This window comes from Hypomesus nipponensis, chromosome 9 (assembly GCF_054491055.1).
Source record: "Hypomesus nipponensis isolate SF chromosome 9, ASM5449105v1, whole genome shotgun sequence".
NCBI lineage: Eukaryota > Metazoa > Chordata > Actinopteri > Osmeriformes > Osmeridae > Hypomesus > Hypomesus nipponensis.
Genome location: NC_140369.1, coordinates 15,069,342 through 15,089,142, shown reverse-complemented (window position 1 = coordinate 15,089,142; position 19,801 = coordinate 15,069,342). Strand labels below are relative to the sequence as shown.

At 44.1% G+C, this 19,801-nt stretch overlaps 1 protein-coding gene across 4 annotated transcripts; it reads right to left on the bottom strand.

Annotated features, from left to right (window-relative positions):
- Window positions 1-107: 107 nt before the first annotated feature.
- On the bottom strand, window positions 108-19,714 carry LOC146273119 (S-adenosylhomocysteine hydrolase-like protein 1). 4 transcript variants are annotated; one of them, XM_084705113.1, is made up of 17 exons: window positions 19,261-19,714; window positions 11,487-11,598; window positions 11,055-11,198; window positions 10,028-10,128; window positions 9,660-9,762; window positions 7,570-7,664; window positions 7,375-7,481; window positions 7,101-7,217; window positions 6,450-6,513; window positions 6,224-6,312; window positions 5,829-5,899; window positions 5,312-5,406; window positions 4,623-4,721; window positions 4,209-4,277; window positions 3,478-3,556; window positions 2,646-2,766; window positions 108-2,423 (listed from the first exon to the last, which is right to left on the bottom strand). In XM_084705113.1, the coding sequence occupies exons 1-17, from the start codon at window positions 19,441-19,443 to the stop codon at window positions 2,417-2,419; spliced, it is 1,656 nt and encodes a 551-aa protein (XP_084561239.1). In that variant the 5' UTR covers window positions 19,444-19,714; the 3' UTR covers window positions 108-2,416. The 4 variants fall into 4 exon arrangements, with proteins under 4 accessions (XP_084561239.1, XP_084561242.1, XP_084561243.1 ...); XM_084705116.1 differs by having other exon boundaries at window positions 11,055-11,183; XM_084705117.1 differs by lacking the exon at window positions 19,261-19,714 and adding an exon at window positions 14,093-14,364.
- Between the last annotated feature and the right edge of the window lie 87 nt (window positions 19,715-19,801).

Below are 19,801 nucleotides of genomic sequence, written 5' to 3'. Positions count from 1 at the left end.
CAAAACTTCTGTATGTGAGATTCAGTTTTGATGAATGTAACCAATCCTGACCCCTTTGTCAGCCTTATACCCTACAGCTGGAATAATACAATATCTGAAGCATAGCATTTCAGACACAAAAGTTTATTAAAGGGATCAGTGCACACCAACCAACAGATAAATGAAGATAAATTATGCGGGAATAAGACAGAACCTGCAACATTTACAACGCTGAAATCACAGGAACAGTTGCTTTGAATAGTTTGATTGAACACATCAAATTAGCTCACTGCACAGATAAATATACACCTTTGTGAAAAAAAAACTAATGTTTTCCAACTAAATATTTTTTTAACCAGCATTATTTGTCAGTTTGACACATTCATTTAATTGTAATGGTTTTGACAGCATCAACGACACATGAAAATTGTATTAATTTGACATCATAGGCATTATAATCAAGCCAATGCATATGAAGGCAAATATTCTGAACCATTAACTTGATGACATCCTTTAGGTGGTGCATCTGAAGAGAACATCAAGGGGGGCAGTGTACATTAAAAATACCAAATAACATACACAATACGAAACTAGTCTCTACATTGACAGTTAGTTTCCCAAGAATCTAAAACTGTGCCTGTATGTCATGTTATTACTCAAGTAACATTTTTTTATCAAAATGCTTAGCTATAGCCGTTTGGTACCATAAACAACTAAAAAGCCTTCACACTAAAAATTGACGCCCATGTTGGTGCATAGCCATTATATTGCAGTAGGAACCATGAAGGGCAATTCTATACTGTAGGGAACAGTATCCAGTTGAGTGATGGAATATACACAAGTTAATGAGTCACAAGGCACTGTCATTGGACCGGTAACCATAGTTACAACACCCATACCTGCCAACAACCTCCCCCTTGAAAGTCCTTGGTTATAGTGCAAATATAAAAGCAGTTCACTTCACAGTAGAATTAGCTAATATATTTTTCAGTGTATATTTCATATACCAAAGCAGTGAGAGGATGAGAAAATAATCTGAAACCAAAGCAATCCCCTCAGTTCTCACATACGCAAGTGGAGGACTTATGCATTAGTCCTTCTGGGTTCCTCTGAGAGCTAACCCTACTGAGCCTGGCGGATGAATTTTCAGAACTTTATTCTAAAACATTTGATGTATAGTCTCTCTTCCGTTAACAGCGATGATAGTACGAGTTGCTGCCTATGTGATGACGGTGTGAAAACGTGGATGCAGACACAACACAGAAGGACAACATGGTGATCAGCAGGGTTAAAGTATTAAGTCACACAAAGTAACGCTACAACAACCAGAAAACAACAGTATTATGAAAAAGAATAGTACATTCAAAACTAAACAGATTTTGCAACCCCAATAGAATTCGATTTGTGAATAATAAAAACTAAGAACGGACAAGTGGCGACTCTTTCTCTATTAGTCAGAAAATGTCTGGGAACATTTTTTTTTTTTTTATGATTTTGGTTTTGATCGAGAGGTTGTGACATTGGTACACAGAAAACCAGCACTTACACTTCCATTCTATGCATACAGTACATGTTTATACCAAGGCTCATATATCACAGTCCTAAACACTGACTATGAACCAGCCAAATGGGAGCTGCATGGAAAACACAGTACAAACACATGCTGTATGTACAGTAACCACCTTGGTACATCTACCCAGGGCAGACAACGCTCCACTACACAGCGATCACTTATACAAATGCACAGCTTTGGATTTCTACATCTCAAAACGACAAGACAGATGTCGGATTTCAAATGTTCGAGCGGAGCAGAAAGTGTATTAAACGCCGTGAGTCTTTTGCCATGAAGAGGTCATTGCCTCATGCTCCTGGAATGAATACTTGGAATGCAGGGACATCAAATCAAAAAGCAAGTGCATCTTGACCACAATTTACCCCTTCACCTAACAATTATTTGGCACAAATATATTAACATTATATATATACTCTTAACACTTAGTAAGTACCCTAACAGTTAAATTCTTGATTAAAAAGGGCTACTCTAAGGAGTAGTTAATACGGTAGAGATACAGTATGTGTGTGTGCAAGGAAATACCTCAAGTAGACAGCAGGCTTTAGGTACTGTACTGTAATTTGCCATTCATGACCAGTGAGGTCCTATCTGTCTAGCTGCTGTGGAGGTGTGTGTTTATGTACATGGGTGTAAGCAAAACTAAATATTTTCTTCTTTTCAGTGCACGAAACAGGAGGACACTCACTGTGTGGCGACAGGACTAATCAACTGCTTAATTCAAATACATAATATTGTGTTATTGTGCCTCTTGGGAAACGTCTTTAAAATACAAAATATAAAATATATATTTTAATACTTCTTGTACCATTCTATCGTACGTTTTGACCATTTGGTAGTTTTGTCCTAATCGTGGACAGTGGCCCACTAATACCTGTGAAGACAAAAAGGAAAAATACAGTGAACTATTAAATCCTGCAAACAGTCATTTAAAATGTTACGTTAATCACATCACACATAATCCATTTAGCAGACGATTTTATCCATAACAACTTACAAAAGTGCACATACAGTATAAGTTCTGCAGTTGAAATGTTACGGGTTTTGTGTACTATTGACAAATACTATTGTATCTTGTCTGAGGGGAGGTGATTACCTGTAGTAGTTGGGTTTGAAGGGTCCATTCTTGTTGAGGCCCAGGTACTTGGCCTGATCATCGGAGAGTTCAGTCAGGTGGGCGTCGAAGGTGGGCAGGTGCAGGCTGGCAACATACTCATCTGGAACACAAACAGGTACCTTACATAAGCTGTGAACAAGCGTTCACAGAAAGAGCAACAAACTACAGATGTTGATTTCAGCAAAGAGTCATTCACTGCAGGGTTCACTGCAGGTATATAACTACAAGCAAAAATATAAATACAACGTGAAACTGTGAACTATGTCCTTGCAGCTAATATTATGTCCATGTAGCTAGTACTGTCTCTGTAGCAAGTAAGTTCCTGTAGCTAGTATTATTTCAGTGAAAACCACACACTTGAAATAGTCTCTCAGTTGCAGTCAATTCATTTTAGAAAAATACAATAATTCTGTTTCACTCACATTAAAATAAGACAAATTAATCCTTTGGCCAGTCATTGTTTGTGAATGAGATTAACACTTTAATTTGTATTGCTAAATTTGTTTAATTCAGTAACACAGCTAAGACTTGTAATGACACCTATCAAACACTAGAGGACATGTGCGAGGATTAAGATAAGGCCTCTGCACATCACTGGTAAAACTAGCTTGCAGAAATACACTCCACAACGTCAAGAAGGTAGTGAGAAGGCTAGATACTCATGTCTATGAGCTGAAGCATGTGCTCTCATTTAATCATAAACCCTGATTGAATGACCACTAACACCAAACCCACCACTAAAGGTTGTTACAAAAAATAAAAAATAAAAGATTAGCAGGCAATACTCCAGACACTGAGAAAATGTTCTCACCCATCTTCTTGGGCAGCAAGTAAACATCCTGTTTGTAACGGCCCTCTGGAGCGTTGTACAACTCGATGAGGGCAAGAGCCTGCAACACAACCAAACAGCCCACCCACTGAATCAACACATGAAGCACGATGAGCGCCCAACGCGTTACTTAAAACACAGAGAAGTATCCTAAACATGAAGAAAAAAACATTGTTGACAAAGTAGCAGAGAAGTTGATGTTATCTGAGCAGGGGCGTCGACAGTGTGCTCCCCTCAGTTTTGCTGTAGTCTAAACCAGATGTAACCAGTTGAGGTGCAAGTCCTCTTCAGCCAGCCTTCTCCTATTGTGTTATTATTAGCGACAAAACTCTCAGGTCAATACACCCTGTTATCTCCTACCACAGCGGCCTAATGAACATAGCTAGGAGACAGGAGGAGACAGGAGACCATGTGCCAGAAGCACACTGGCTGGAAGATGCTAGAAGTAACTCACTGGAATGTGTGATTGACAGAGGCAGAACATGAGTGGGTGTGTGGGTGTATGTGTGTGTCGTGCATCACGTGGTTGTATGAGTGTGGTGTGTGTGTAAGGGAAGGGTATAGCTCAGCAGTAGAGCATATGACTGGAGATCTAAAAGGTCACAGGTTCAAATACCCGTCCATGTGCGTGTTGGATGTGTCTGAATGACAACGTTATGAAGCCGTTCTACGTGGGTTATGTGTGTGAGGCACGCGTGGAGCCCCCGTGTCACCTGGGTGGTGGCGGTGATTGACAGGACGAAGGTGGGGACGGTGGAGCAGCTGAGGTTCAGGAGGCGACCCTGAGGGAGACAAGATCTGCGTCAGCTGCACCTGAGGAACCATCATCAGTGTGTGTACGAACAGGTGTGCAAGGGTATAGGTTTCACTATTCTGGTGAGAACCCAGTCACCACTAGTATGGAGGGCATTTTCCTGGTCCTCACAACTTCAAGTGCTATTTCTAGGGGGGTTTAGTTTATTTTTATTTTTTTTACAGGTTAGGGTTAGAATTTGTGTTAAGGTTAGAATTACATTAAGGGTTAAGATTAGGGTTAGGGATAACACGACTTTGAATGGGAGTGAATTGTAGGTCGTCATTTGTATAGTAAAACAAGCGTGTTAGTTTGCTAGCGTGTGTGTGCTAACCTCAGCCAGCAGGATGACCCTCTTGCCGTCAGGCCAGATGACGTGGTCCACCTGAGAGCGGACTCTCTCCCAGGTGAGCTCAGGGGTCCGCAGGCTGGCCTGGGGAACAGGATCACACTGGTCAGCACACACACATCGACTCTTACACACACTAACCCTCTCTCACATGCATGCAAACACAGGCACACTCTAAAACGCTAACTCTTACACTCCCACACACACCCTCCTCTACAAGAACACTGAACATAGCCACCACAGCCCAAACACCCACATATCCATCACTCCAGATACACATGGCCACTCTCCACCATCAGAGCTGAACCCTGAGGTAACGAGCCATCAGTCAGAACCCTGAGGTAACGAGCCGTCAGTCAGAACCCTGAGGTAACGAGCCGTCAGTCAGAACACTGAGGTAACGAGCCGTCAGTCAGAACACTGAGGTAACGAGCCGTCAGTCAGAACCTTGAGGTAACGAGCCGTCAGTCAGAACACTGAGGTAACAAGCCGTCAGTCAGAACCTTGAGGTAACGAGCCGTCAGTCAGAACCCTGAGGTAACGAGCCGTCAGTCAGAACACTAAGGTAACGAGCCGTCAGTCAGAACCTTGAGGTAACGAGCCGTCAGTCAGAACCCTGAGGTAACAAGCCATCAGCCTGCTGGGGATGGACAGTGAGGGTTTCTTCTCCTCACCACGTCGATCTCTGTGTTGGAGTGACCCATGTTGCAGACGATGGAGCCATTCTTCATGCGGTCCAGCTGGTCCCTGGTCACCACGTTCTTGTTTCCTACAGACACACCAAAACAGTCTCAGGCTGGTCACCATGTTCTTGTTCCCTACACAGAGACCCAAACAGACCCAGCCCACGTCACGGCCTTGCCAACAATAACTGCCCTGAAGGGGTTTAGACAATGAAGAGGTCCCAGACAGCAGATGACCCAGAATGCATTCATTGATTGAGCCAGGCAGTCCTGGATTGGAAACGCATAGATTACTATAATCCCATGTCTAAAACAAAATTATAATCATATACTTCTGTACATGGGGTCCATGTATGCATGGTACATAAGTGATTGCATCCAGTAATTTGTGGTTGGCTCAGGACCGAGATGCTTGGAGAACTCTTGATTGTGGCCTAAGCCCCAGAAGGGGTAGTAGGCGATGATGAATTTGTGGCTGGACATTGACGAGGAAGATGAAGATGCATACCGGTGCATGTGATGATGACGTCCACCAGGCGAATGATCTCGTTGAGTTTGACCACTCTGAAGCCGTCCATGCTGTAGGAGACATGGGGAAGGGAAGCAGTACGTCACGTGACATGAAGTCTCTCTACACAGCCAATGAGGCCAATACGATGACAGTGTATTTCTTGTCTATTCTGGGGTTCAGGATAGTTATGATGGCCACATTTTCAAAGGTGTTTGTAATTTACACATTGCCGGAGGAATAGATGCTGTCACGGTTCATTTCAGAAGGGGATTACACATCTGCCTCTGTGTCTATTTTTAGACTGATATTTCTCTCAGTCAGCAGTGGGTGACATTTAAAACAGTCAGCACTTCCTCATTTCTGCTTCCTTCTTCCTATTTCCTGTGCCTCACCAGGCCTGCAGGGCGCAGATGGGGTCGATCTCTGTGATGTAGACGATGGATCCCAGGGCCTTCAGGGCAGCACAGCAACCCTTTCCAACCTGCAGGGAGAAAGCACAACACACTGGTATTGAACATATACGCACACGTGAATATATCATTCTATATATATTTCTCAATACACACACACACACACACACACACAGGACATTGAGAATTGATTGATATATCCTCTCACCTCTCCATAACCACAGACAACCACCTGTTTCCCCCCAAACATTACATCTGTGGTCCTCTTCAGCCTGCGGATATGAAAAGAGAAACAAGGACAGAGAGAGAGAGAGAAACAAAGACACAGAGAGAGAAGGCGAAAGAGAGACAACAAGAGAAAGAGAAACAGAAAGATAGATTGAAACAGAGAGAGCAGAGGTGAGAGGGTAAAGATGGGTGTGATAGCTCATCCTCCAGGAGGTCACATGCTGTAATGGTCTAGCTTAGGCTAACTCCCAAGCCATCAGGCCACCCAGAGTGGTTCCACTGATTTATTGGGCCTGTCAGCATACAGTAAAAGGCCAGATATGCTGGCTGAAAAACTGAGAATGCATCATCTTCTGCTTTGGGGACATTGAGAACCATACAGCTAGGGAGAGGGGCAAGTGTAGAGTATAGCTGCACAGTTATACAATATAAATATAAGTATAAGTATATTTATATGATTACTTTATATTTACATTATGCAGTGTCCAGTAGTATGTGTATTGTGCAGTGAACATCATTTCTCATTGAAAATAGGTGACACAGAAATCTAGAACAATCCTTTGTGCAAACGTTATTCCATTCGATTTGATGGTACTCTGCCAAGTTTGAGTCGAGCGTGTCGCTCACTCACCCATCCAGGATGGACTCCCTGCAGCAGTAGAGGTTGTCAAACTTCTGCTTCGTCACAGAATCATTCACATTCATGGCTGGAACACACAGCTTGCCTGCTTTAGACAGCTGATACAACCTGCAGGGGAAAGAAGAGAACTGCAGTGCTGGTGTCTGAGACATGTTCACGTGAAAAGTGGTGTTTGTGTCAATGTGAATAGCAGAGTGTGTGTGCACACGTGTGTGTGTGTGTGTGTGTGTGTGAACAGCCACGTGTAAACTCCTCTGAACATTACCTGTGGACCCCTGTAACACTCTCCTCCACAATGCCTCGTATCTTCTTGAACACGTTAGGGTACTTCTTATACACCCAGTGGGTCAGGTCCCCTCCATCATCCAGGATCTAACACACACACACAAACACGTTACAAGATGAACAAAAGGGCACTGCTGAATGGTTCTTTGTCATTGAATCCAGGCCATGTAATTACCATGTTAGGTTGCCAGCCCTCCATATTGACGCAGCGATCGATGCACCACCAGAAGTCATCCTCAGACTCGCCCTTCCAGGCAAAAACAGCCACACCTATAAAAACACATCACACATCACACTGTGGGACTCAAAGTCCGGATGTGACTCTGGCATCACAGGACAAACACAGAGGGACAACCACTAAGCCCTTTCTTTAGTGAGTCTTTGAGTCTGAGTCTTTAACATCACCAGCATCTGGCCTCAGTCGAGGAACTAGTTCCAATGGGAACATTCTGGAACATGTTTGATTACATCGGTGTTTCATGTCGTAGTAATCTGCTCTAAAGCCATAATAGTAATATGAAGGACAGCTTAAATACAGACATCTGGAGCAGCGGTGCGCACACGCGCGCGCGCGCGCAACATTACTTCTCAAGGCTTAACTCCAGAAACAGTGTAGCATAAAAGCTTACTTCATACTCTCATAACCTTTTGCAAAGCAGGTGTGAAAATCTGATGTAGAAGTGGGTCACAACATTCTTGTTGTAAAAACAACTTGTGACATAAGTATGGGAGCTCATGTATCATATCAGCGCTAGTCCGGAATTACTGGTTGCATCAGCATAAGTTGTCACCATCTGTTATGAACCAAAGACTCTGTGCTTAGCACTATATTGGCTTCTTAACAACAGTAAGGTGAATTTGTTTTGTATCCCATCTTCTCCCCACTGATTCTGCTGTTTGCTGAATGAGCAGGTTATGGCTTGACGCAACAGCTGGTACAAGAATCGAACAGCTCTTGGGTCATTTCGACCAGGGATTGACAGAGGGTACCATACCCTTTCATCCGTTTGTCGGGGGATTTATCTGCATAAAAATCTGGAACAACTGTTTATTAGAAAGGGATACACAGACAGATGGGGCTTGAAAGACCTAGGCAGAAAGAGACAGCTTATGTAAAAGGACGGAGTAAAAAAAACACAGAAATAGTGGTACTAAACGAATCATGACACCGCTGTGGGGTTTAACGAGCAGGGTGGAGAGATGGTGAATAGCTCTAACACGCTAGCGTGACCTCACGCTCAAGTGAACATGTTGCCCCCTTTGACCCCGCTGCAGGGAGCTCTTGGAAACCCCTAAATGAGATGACAACGCAACACAAGCACCCCGGTCCACTGTGCTCTTCTGTTTGACAACACTGAACACCGTCTGCCCTGCTTCAGTCTCCCTCGGTGAGCACGCTGCTCATCTAGCTAGCTATCTCGCTCGCAATCGAGCAAGTTAGTTATATCGATTCTTAATCCGTCTATCTCTGCTTACTTGATCATCGGACCTGCTCGCTCTCTGGTGTCGTCTCAATGTCTCCTTTCCTGTGTGTGTATATGTCAGGTAACCCAATCGAATGAGACAAATCCCCTCTCTCATCGCGTCTCAACAGTCTCTCCTTGACTCCCAACCTCTGAAGCGAACCAGGTCTGCAAGACTGGCGGATTCCTGCGGTGGTCACCGCATAGACTGGGGAATCCCTGGCAACCATAGACGGGTCGTCTGGGTTCTGTCGTTTATTGACCAGCGCGATACTTGATGTGTTCTCTCTGTCTCCAGAGCAGAGTGCTTTCTACGGAGCTTAATAAGGACATTTAGAACAGGTTTCCTTGGTTTTCTAAAGGGCACAGGGGAGTGAATCTCACCACACGCCTCCCCAAATCACAGCCTCACGCTATTAGTGGTGTCATTTATCACATTAGCCCTTCAACTCCATCCAAAACAAGGACAGCCACAGCCACTTGTCAGACATAAAATAACACTACTTAACTGTCTCCATGTATGAAAAGACTCCACATGAGACTAAAGTGTAACTAAAAGGTTCAAAGTCAGTTATGCAGTCAGTGCATACACACTGATCTGGGTAGGTCTGCCTGTGTGGCATTTTGGATGGTAGTGTTCTGGTTCTGGATGGTGGGGTTCTGGTTCTGGGTGATGTTATGGTTCTGGGTGATGGGGTTCTGGTTCTGGGCGGTGTTCTGGTTCTGGGTGATGGGGTTCTGGTTCTGGGCGGTGTTCTGGTTCTGGGTGATGGGGTTCTGGGTTCTGGTTGAAGCTTCTTACCGCTCTCTGACAGGGCAGCAGCCACCTCGTTCTGGGTGGAGTAGATGTTACAAGCTGTCCAGCGACACTGAGCCCCTAGCGCCATCAGAGTCTCAATCAGCACCTGCCGACACACAGGGAGGGGATTGGGGGAAGGCACCGGAATGTAAGTAAACAAAATACTTTTGACAGTTTAGTTTTGATATTCATATCATGAGTTCGACGTATGAAGAAAGAAAGGAATCAAGTTATTTGATCATCGACACAACATTTGCGAGTGTAGAGGGATTTAAAAATAAGCTTATGTAATAGTGTGCAAGTACACAGTGTCCCCAGACAGAGAGAGAGGGCGCGTGAGAGAGAAAGAGATAAAGATTCTTGTAACTTACTGCAGTCTGCGCGGTAATGTGGGTGCAGCCCACAATTTTGGCCCCAGCCAGTGGCTTCTCCCCCTGAGCTCGCTTCCTGAGAGAGATTAACGCTGACATATCTAAAAAGGGGGACAAAGAGAAAGGTTGGCAAGGAGGGGGAGACGCAAATTCCTTAGATGAGGGTGACTTAAACTAAACATAACTTTCTACCAAGCAGAAAATATATACTTCCTCCTTTCTAATTAAACTAATTTGCATATCAAAAGACTAGCGAAAGTCATGAAAATAACACCGTGAAGCAATCGTTCAGCTAAAGCCTAGACTGTGAGAAGCCAGCAAGCGTCAGCAAGATGGCAAGGGTCGATCTAAATATGGATAGCCGGCTTAATATAGCTAGGAAGATAGGGAATACAGGATTTCAGACATTCACAGAACTGAGTGAAGCTCGGACCATTATAAACATTCACATTCACCTAATTTACTGTTCGCTTGGGTTAAGGGCACCAAAAGTAGCACTCAGCAGTACATAATTTCCTGTGATACCTGCAAACCTGTCCTTTGCATGTTATATTTGAGGACCTGTTGTACCATTGTCTGGACACTGCACTTATGCTATTACCAGTGTTTTGACAGCACTGTTCTCTGAAATACTGTGGTTTAGATGTAATGGCTGCACTGTAGTCGCGGCTGGTAAATAGACCATTCCTGGACTCTGACCACCGAAATACTGTTATAGAACTAATAGCTTTAGATAAAAGCATTTGCCTAATGAATGTATCTAAGCTCAAAGTATCAGGCCTAACCTGGATAATTCAGCCAATGGAGCCTGGAAAGTACAACAAAGCCCCAAAGCTGTCTGGTAAATCACACGTCAAACATTGACCAACACACCACTGTGCCATACCACAGAACCCTAAGGAGAAGACTGAAGAATGACAAGCAGACAATGCTAAAACAACAGCACGTTGTTCAGTTTAAGGTGAGCCGTTCAGTTGGTGTCCATCGATCTGGTCCCTAGAGAACAGCAGGTCAGGACGTCCCCCACCTTGCTCTGCGATCTCGATCTCTCGGCGGCCGAACTCCGCCTGCTTGATGTTCTTGACGCAGAAATCTCCGGAACCTCTGGAGTTGACCTGCGTCTTCTCCCGCGGGGACGTCTCGTCATCGGAGCTGTCTGTGTAGGAGGCAGCTAGGTGTGAAGGCACGGAAGTAGTTTTATTATGTGTGTGTGTGTGAGAGAGAGTGAGTGTGTGTGTGTGTGTGTGTGTGGGAGAAAGACAGTGTGTGTGGGAGAGAGCCAGTGTGTGTGTGTGTGTGTGTGTGGGAGTGCATTTGTGTGTGTGAGAATGTGTTTTTTGTGTGTGGGAGAGAAAGTGTGTGTGTGTGTGTGTGTGTGGGAGAGAGAGTGCGTTTGTGTGAGTGCATGGGTATGTGTAGTGTGGGTAATATGTGTGTGTGTGCGTGTGTATGTGTGTACCTGAGCTGTAGCTGTCAGTGGATGACTGAGAGATAGATCTAGACAGGGAGCGACGTCCAGCCTTGGTAGGAAACCTCTGGAACTCCTGCTTGTCCTCCACAAACTGGATCTGCTGCAGGGGCAGAGGAAAGGACCACATTCACTTATAATTCTCCTGAAAGGTTGAACAAGGTTTGCGTTCAAGGCCTTGTTTGTTTACATCCCACCTAATCCCCGTATTGAAGATTAAATAAAAGAGTGGAAAGGATTATGTTGTTATCTGGTGAGACCTGTACCGTATGTACAGTGAAGATTCTGGGATGGAAACCATGTGATTCCCATTCCGTAAAATGTGAACCTCCCCTTTACTGCTGACTGCAACCAAAACTGGATGGTAAGACGTGACAAAACAGACATCGTGTAGACTGATAATGACGTCTCATTCATGGAGTTCTGGATAAACCAGTATCCACACTGCCAGAAATGCTTTTGATACTGAGCTGTGGTGTCCATAGAAATACGTAAAGAACAGATACAATGCATGATAATAAAGGGCTACGCCCATTGTTCGACAAGTCATGGTATTGTAATATTGGCTTTTAGGCCAGCTCCAAAGAACAGTGGATTGAAATAGACTGAAGACTTTGAACTCCCTCAAATAGCAATTCTGTCAAGTCTGACTTGTGACTGTCTGTTGTAATCGCCCGGCATTTAAAAGCAGCAGTACAGCAGTGGAACGCAGAAAGAACATTGTCTTCAGTCCATTTCAGGCTCTGAAAGCAGGCTCCTGATAGGGAAGCATCAAAACCACTTCCTCTTTGAGCGTGTTGAGCATGACTGCAAGGTCGACACACCACGCTCGATGAAAAAGTCAAGTGTGTCATCTCTCTGGTGTTTTGAAATAAGAAGGAAATAAGCTCTCTGGACGGCACACAAACCAGATTTGAGTCACAAGTCATGACCAGATACTGCACAAATCATTGTGTCAACACAGGCATAGTTGGTAGAGTTGCTATCTACAATAAGCGTAGGTCTTTTCAAGACTGACAGTGTTGGATGGGCTTGTGGCGTGTTCTATTAAATGTAAATGATGCATATAAATGATATAGTAAATGATGTGTTCCTTTGTATGTTAAAAAGCAACCATGGCTTTCTCATGTCACCACAGTTCTTCTATCTTCTGGCTTCAATCTTCTGCCGGCCAGCCAGGATAGAGAGACAGCAGGTATCACAATAATTGAACTAATGAATCTTCGTCCAACTAAGATCGACTAACAAGATGGATTAGAGGAGAGAAATCCCGCACTAGCACGCACACATAAAAGGTTCATTATCGTACAAAATGTCAACAGTATTCTCCTTCTTGGTCTCGAAAAATAGATTTTTTCCACATCACTGGGAGGTTGACGTAGCAAAGCAGATTAGACTGGTATCACACAATGTTAACGCTAGCCAAGACATGCTACGGCTAGGTCCTAGAATGCATGCCCGAGCTCACAGCCATTATGTCCTGCCCAGGACTCAGATGTCCACACAAAAGCCTGGACGTGTTCATTCTAATCCCCCAGTATTTAAAGAATCCAGTAAGTAAACATAAGCTTAATCGCTAGTGGGGTTGCTGGATATGTAGGCTAACAGTATGCATGTTAGCATACCAGAGGGTCTTTACATGGATTTGGGACAAGTGAGGGAGAATGAAAACACCAAATGGAGTCCTTCCTCCTATGTCTAGTCAACTTGTAACCTTTGACCTGAAAGCTTCCTCGCGAAGAAATCAGCCACCAGCATGAGTTCATGCTAACATGAGGACATTCTGTATGTGAGGACCAGACAAACAAGCACCTAAAGTATTGACCTGAGCAATGTTGGAGAAAGTAAGCAGTAAGTAGAACAGTTCAATCAAAGCCTTATCTCAAACAGGCATGGCCTTTGACACCAGTTGCACACTCATGCTGGAACCCATGTCATGAAGTTTGTTTTTGTCGGGCTGCCTGTGGCTAGGTGGTGAGACGGCTGTGTGTGTGTGTGTGTGTGTGTGTGTGTAGTATGAGTTGTAGCTTGTATTTGGAGGTGATGACCTTCTCTCTGATAAACATGAGCCACTATAAACATGAGACAGTTTTACTTTATTCCCCTGTTGTCAGCTTAATATTTTGCTCCAAACATCAGTTTGAAATTGATTTCCAAACCAGAAACCCTCTTACGAAGAGCTGGGAATCTCACACACTTCAAAGGCTGCAAAGAATACCTCACTATAGAAGGGCATGCAACCTCATCACCTTGCATGTCCTCCTGTAAGCCAGGAGGACTGGGCTGAGAGCAGGCTGACCCTACACCAGTCTGTGTTTGGAATGCTGTTCTTTTTATCAAGTTAATTTGCGCATAGTTCACAAAATCAAGCCCATGCTACATAACGGCTACTTATGCACACACACATATGCACACACACACACACACACACATATGCACAGGTAACCTTTTTAAAACTCAATTAAATTAATTGCTCAAGCTGCCACGGCTGGTCGGTAAGACCTTAATGGTCTCACCGGTCTCCCTCTCTCTCTTTGTCCCCCCCCCCCTCTCTCTCTCTGCTTCTGTCTCTCTCTTCACTGGCCAGCCTGACTCACCAGACTGTGTCTCTGTGCCATGGCTCCTTCCTAGTCGTGCATCCCTTGCCAGCACTCCAGCTTTTCACCTCCAGAGCCTGCTTTCATGGCAATTTCCACGGCAACAGGGAGCGGGACAGGAACAGCGTCCACCTGCTGCCATCCTCTTTAAAAGCTGCTCTCCTCTTCTCTAAACTCCTCTTCTTCCGCCGCTGTTTTTTCTGTTCGGTGTGTCTCTCTCTCAGGCAATGGTTCGTTCAGTATCTTTATCTCTCTCTCTCTCTCTCTCTGACTGTTTGTGAAGAAGATCTGTTGGCTGAGATTTGGGGAGATATCTATGTCTCTGTTCCAGACTCCATCCCGTGTAATCTACCGTAGGCTATCTGCAGATAGAAACTGAGCGTGTGCTGTTAATGAAAGGTATTCAGGGGGAATTAAAGCCCATTGCCGTAAGCCTAAAAGCACAGCCGACGCACTGTCAACAGATCCGTTCAAGCCTAAAAATACACGTCATCATCCTGACCCATCCAAACACACAACCACACCAACATGCCTACATGCTACGCTAATACCGGCTAGCACAGGTTGTAGTGGCACACTATAGATAGTCCCAGGAGTGTCAGTGTTACGTGGTTTAATACCAAGCAGCTAACACTAATCCCCACACCTGGCCACCAAGCCAACGCCCCAGAAGTCAATCGCTATGCTACGCTAAAGTGGGGATCATTGCTGAGCCCAGTGACCTCAATCCCAAATATTATACAATATTTCAACTGCTGCTACAATAAAGAGTCAGTCATAGGCCTACATACTAGCTGTTAATGTAGCCTGTATCTTGTAGCCTGTGCGTGACCTGGTAAGCTGTGCGGGTTGATAAAACAAAGCATCGACTCCACATAAAAGGATAAGCGCATAATGTTTCATGGATGAGGCATGCAATCTTTCTGTGCAAAGTGTTGCATTTTTTATTTTCTATACAAGTGAAACGTACTTTACCGGGCATTCGATAATGCAATGATAATTGAAATACTTGAAGAGAAGAACAGGCTTCTAGGTATAGTTAAGGGGAATTATCAGGAGCAGCATGCAGTGATGAGCTTTATATAGCTTGGCTCTGGTCAGGGGCGTCCTCGGTTAGTCAAGGTCATCCTTTGGGGTTGCCCTCTCTAATGGCTATGCAATTATTGGCTTGGTCTAGCACGATTGACAGGTGCCTGCCTCCATTCATCAGTGAGGTCAGCGCTCAGGCCCTCCCTATCTGTTTCCATGACGGCAGGATTAATCCCCAATTCAGGCAGGCTGTCTTTAGGGAAGACTCTTCTGCTGTTGTTTGGTTAGGTTTGCAAATAACACAGTATAGGGTGTTTGGGCATACAGTATGCTGTATAGCCTTCTTTCTCTCTCTCTCAAACTCCCTCTTTCACAGACTTTCTCTCTCACACATCCACAGATCACTGTCACTTAATATATTCTGACTTTTCAACAACAACAAAACAGACTATAGGCAAAATAAAAGCTTGGTACTTTAAGAATTAGGCTAACGGCTGAATGTATCCTAGATTAACAAACAGGGAGAGCATACGATAGATGAAGAAACACAAAAGACAAGGGGTCGAACAGGTCAAATGTTCCAAAGGTCAGCTAGTAAACCATGCTGCCATGACATTCCCCCAATAGTGAGGCTAAATCTAACCACATACAAAACAACTGACCAAACACACACACACACACACACACACACACACACACACACGCACCTACCGTCCTCTCCCTAGCTAATCTATCACATTATTATATGTTAGATAACCCTGTAGTTTTCTCAGAATCCACCTGGCATGGGTGAATTATCTGCAATTCACAAGTCCGCAAGTCCTGCATTCCAGTTCATCCACCCCTCCCTGTGCGCCTATCTCTTTCCCCTGTTCACACCTCGCTGCTGTGGGCATCTCTGGAACAGAAAATCAATGGAACCCTTTCAGGAATATCTGTAAACTGAACTCAAACTGAGAGCATTCTTGATTTGTTCTCAAACTTCTCTCTATCCCTGTGACTTTCTCCCTCTCTCTCCCTTTCCTCTGTTTCTCTCTCTCTTTCTCGGCCTGCATCTGTATGCTTGTCCATCCGTCAGTCCATCTCTCCAGCTCTGTCTCTGAGGAGCCCAGAAGGCAGTACTTCCTGTTGGATCCACGCCAGAATTGCATAATGGCCACGAAGTGTGCATTTTTTTCTGGGTTTTCATTTGTATGTGCGTGTGTACAAGAGCGTGTGAAATGCTACACCTCCGCCTTGCGTAACATGCCAGGCTGCTCTGGAGGGTAACAGAAGCATACTCCTTAATGTTTCATTATGGGTGAGAAAAAGAGAGAGATAGGGATAGAAAGAAAGAGAGAGAAAGAAAAAAAGAAAAAAAGAGAACGATAGACAGAGAAATGTCAGAGAGTGTAAGTCAATGGAAACATGCACATGGCAAGCTGTTGAATTAATCAGATGGCAATAACAAGACACACTATTTTCCTATCCTTGGGAGAGGTCAATAGTCTCCTTGTGTTGTTTCTGGAATCCCAGATAGAGGTTGACAAACTCCAGGCTGAACAACATCATTCCTGCTGCAGCATCAGTATACAGTTCTATAAATAAAAACTCCATCTATGGGGATAAAAAAATAAAATAATATTCTATTATAAAACACTGGCGAAGTTCTGTCACCTGCTGACTGGAAGTTAGGTGGGGATCAGTACAAATGAGTGTGAGAGGAGAGAGGAAGGCCTGCGCGAGGCATCGACAAAGCGGCCAACTTCCACATTCTGTCTGTTAGTGTTCAAGGTTCAGCACTGCGTGATGCCCTAACCTTTCTCACACACGCTACAAAACAGGCAAACAGAGTACGAAGGCATGAATCATGACCACTAACTTTAGCCTTCCTGAAACTGTTTGACCGCTCCACAGAGAACAAGGATTGAAGGAGTTATGAGGGGAGTGCTTGTTTGAAAGTATCTCCACAAGACTGGAAGCCAATGGGCTCTCAGTGAAAAGGAATCTGTAGTTGGAGTGATTTATCACCATACAACTAACTGTCCCTGTGGGGTTATTAGGCTACACAGGCTCAATGTATCAAGTAAACAAAACTACAGTATGTGGTTTCAGACTGAGTAAACAACAAGCTGCATTTATCAATTGTTGGTTAACAGCATACAGTATACAAATACACAGCACGGTGACTCAGAACTAGATTAGAGTCGACAGCTTGAGGGTTAGAAGCAGAAACACATGGTAAGTACACTGTAAAGAGAAACGAACAAGAGTGGGTCTGCCATGGCCAAATGTAGTGAGCCATTGGTGTGATTCAACACGTCACTGAGATACGAATGGCACCTGGTAAAGGTCATAGCCGACACATGGTGCCGGTGGTGCTACCCTGCACATCATACACCCATGTCAGGCTCTTCTCTTCACAGGCCTCCCACCTACACTGGGGCCAATTTGGCCAGCAAAACTGACCCAATATGGGCTACCAAACTTGTAGGGAGAATAATTCCATTCACATTCAATGTTAAGTGTTCAAAGAAACTGTCAGTTACAAAATAGGCTAATAGAGGTGACAACAGATTAATCAATGTTGACTTTTTCCAGAAGACATTGGTGGTTTTAAACATTCCAACTGTTTCTACTTCCTTAAGAGAGCGATGTTGAAACTATTGTAAACTCACACCTTTCCAGGGCAAACACACCTATCAAACAAAAGGGTATTTTCTGATTGTATTTCCTGGACCAGAACTAAAGGTAGTAATAACCACATCAAGTTCGACCAGGTGAGTTCAGTTAGGCTTTCAGACCTCTTTGAATTGGAATAGTTCGACTCTAACTGTTCCCTCTAGTTAGCTGGGGGACTCAAGTTACTAGGTAAAGCAGGTTCAGTTGTCCATGAGTCACATGACTGAGCAATCTCACTTCAATCTCACTACGGCTAAAATAACACCGCTTTACTAAACTCTGTGTGGAAACATGAAATTGCAATCATCCAATGGGCTATGTGATTAACTGATTTACAGCTGTTGTCTAAGCCCTTCACCACACTGAATGCCAAAGCAGCGTATACAGTATAACCAAGCAGACAGGCTACTTAATTACTTCGGATGGGAAAATAAAAGTCCACCCCATCCTAGCCCTGCAAAAACAAAGAATGGAATGAGCTATAGATTTCACTTAAGTCCTCTCCAACAAAAACTGTTATGAAACCGGATCTCAAAGGAATATAAAGCTAGTGCCTAGTTGTACTCCATCAAACATGACATCAGAAATGGATAAACACAGTAAATTATCCTGTGCCTGTGCATAATAATAATTTCAGGTCAAGCAATAATCTCAATATCCTTAATCTCTCTAAATCAAAAAAATGTCCAGATGTACAGTTGGCCTTTACTATAGTATTGATAGGGTTTCCAGGTCCAACCTGAGCTAAAGCCATTAGCCAGTTTGCTTATTGCAATGCCACACACATCCAGGGATCAGGGTGGGACAAGATCTGAGTTGTGGGCTATTTGGAGTCTGTAAATCCACACACCCAACAAAATTAACCTACCTGGTGAAGCAAAAATAAAAACACATTGGCCCAGTTTCCCAGACATGGATTAAACCTGCTCCTAAAGTAGGAGAACAATTAAATGAAGATCTCCATTGAAAAGTGTTTGAGTCTTAGAAACTGGTCCATTGTGCGTGTCTGAGTATGTTGGGTCTGAATATGGGTGTGGGGTGATGTGTGTGAGCAGGGTGGGGTAATGGAGCATTTTGACAAAGTTAATCAGGGATAAAAGCCTTTTCTAGTGACGGGTTTGCAACGGAGCCCTGGAGCATAATGCTGATGATGTTTCTACTGCCCCTCTCTGTGGTCTTCCAAAACGCAGACTGCTCAAAGCCTTATTGCAGTACTGGGGTGTGTGTGTGTGTGTGTAAGCAGTAGTAACTCTATTGAGACTACACTGAAAAATATAAAGCCGTAACAGCCATGCTGGTAGGTTATTAACACGGGTCAATCTTGCATGTTGCGGACTGCTGTCAAACTAAATGCAGATTGATGGCACACCGGGCATTGACGATGTCGCACGAACGAATGAAAAGGTAACCGATACGCAGAAGGTAGCTATTTAACACTGAACAAAATACAACTTCTATCATGGTCTGTCATGTCTTACCTTTTTGACAGGCTTGTGGGTAGGGACTGCGCTGAACGCAGAAGAGGATAGTTCGCCCATGGTCATTTCGCTATTCTTGCTCACTGTCATGGCTGAGTATTTCTCCGCCACGTTCTCGCTCTCCTTTACCTCTTTGCTTGCTTGTTTAAGCTCCGACTTTCCGTCCACCGTGGAGTCAGACATTCTGATCAATTCCTTTTATCAACGATGATTGAAAGCTGGATGTAGGCTACAATATACAGTAAGCTAACTGTTTAGCCAGCTCAAAAAAGATAATTACCAGACGATACAATAGGAGCACTGACGGAGGATAGCAAACTATTCTGTTGTATACTTAATTGAAAATGCAATATTTGGAGAAGCAATTCCTATCAAAATACATGGGTAGTATCCTCGCGTTCCGAAACAGTGAACAGTCTAGTTTCCCGAGCTGTCACCTGAAAATTGTGGTGGGCGGAGCTGGAGGCGTGTCTCTATTTTATACTACAGGAGACGTATCCAGACTCAAGATTTTCAGTGCCTCTGTCGTCTCATTCTCTTC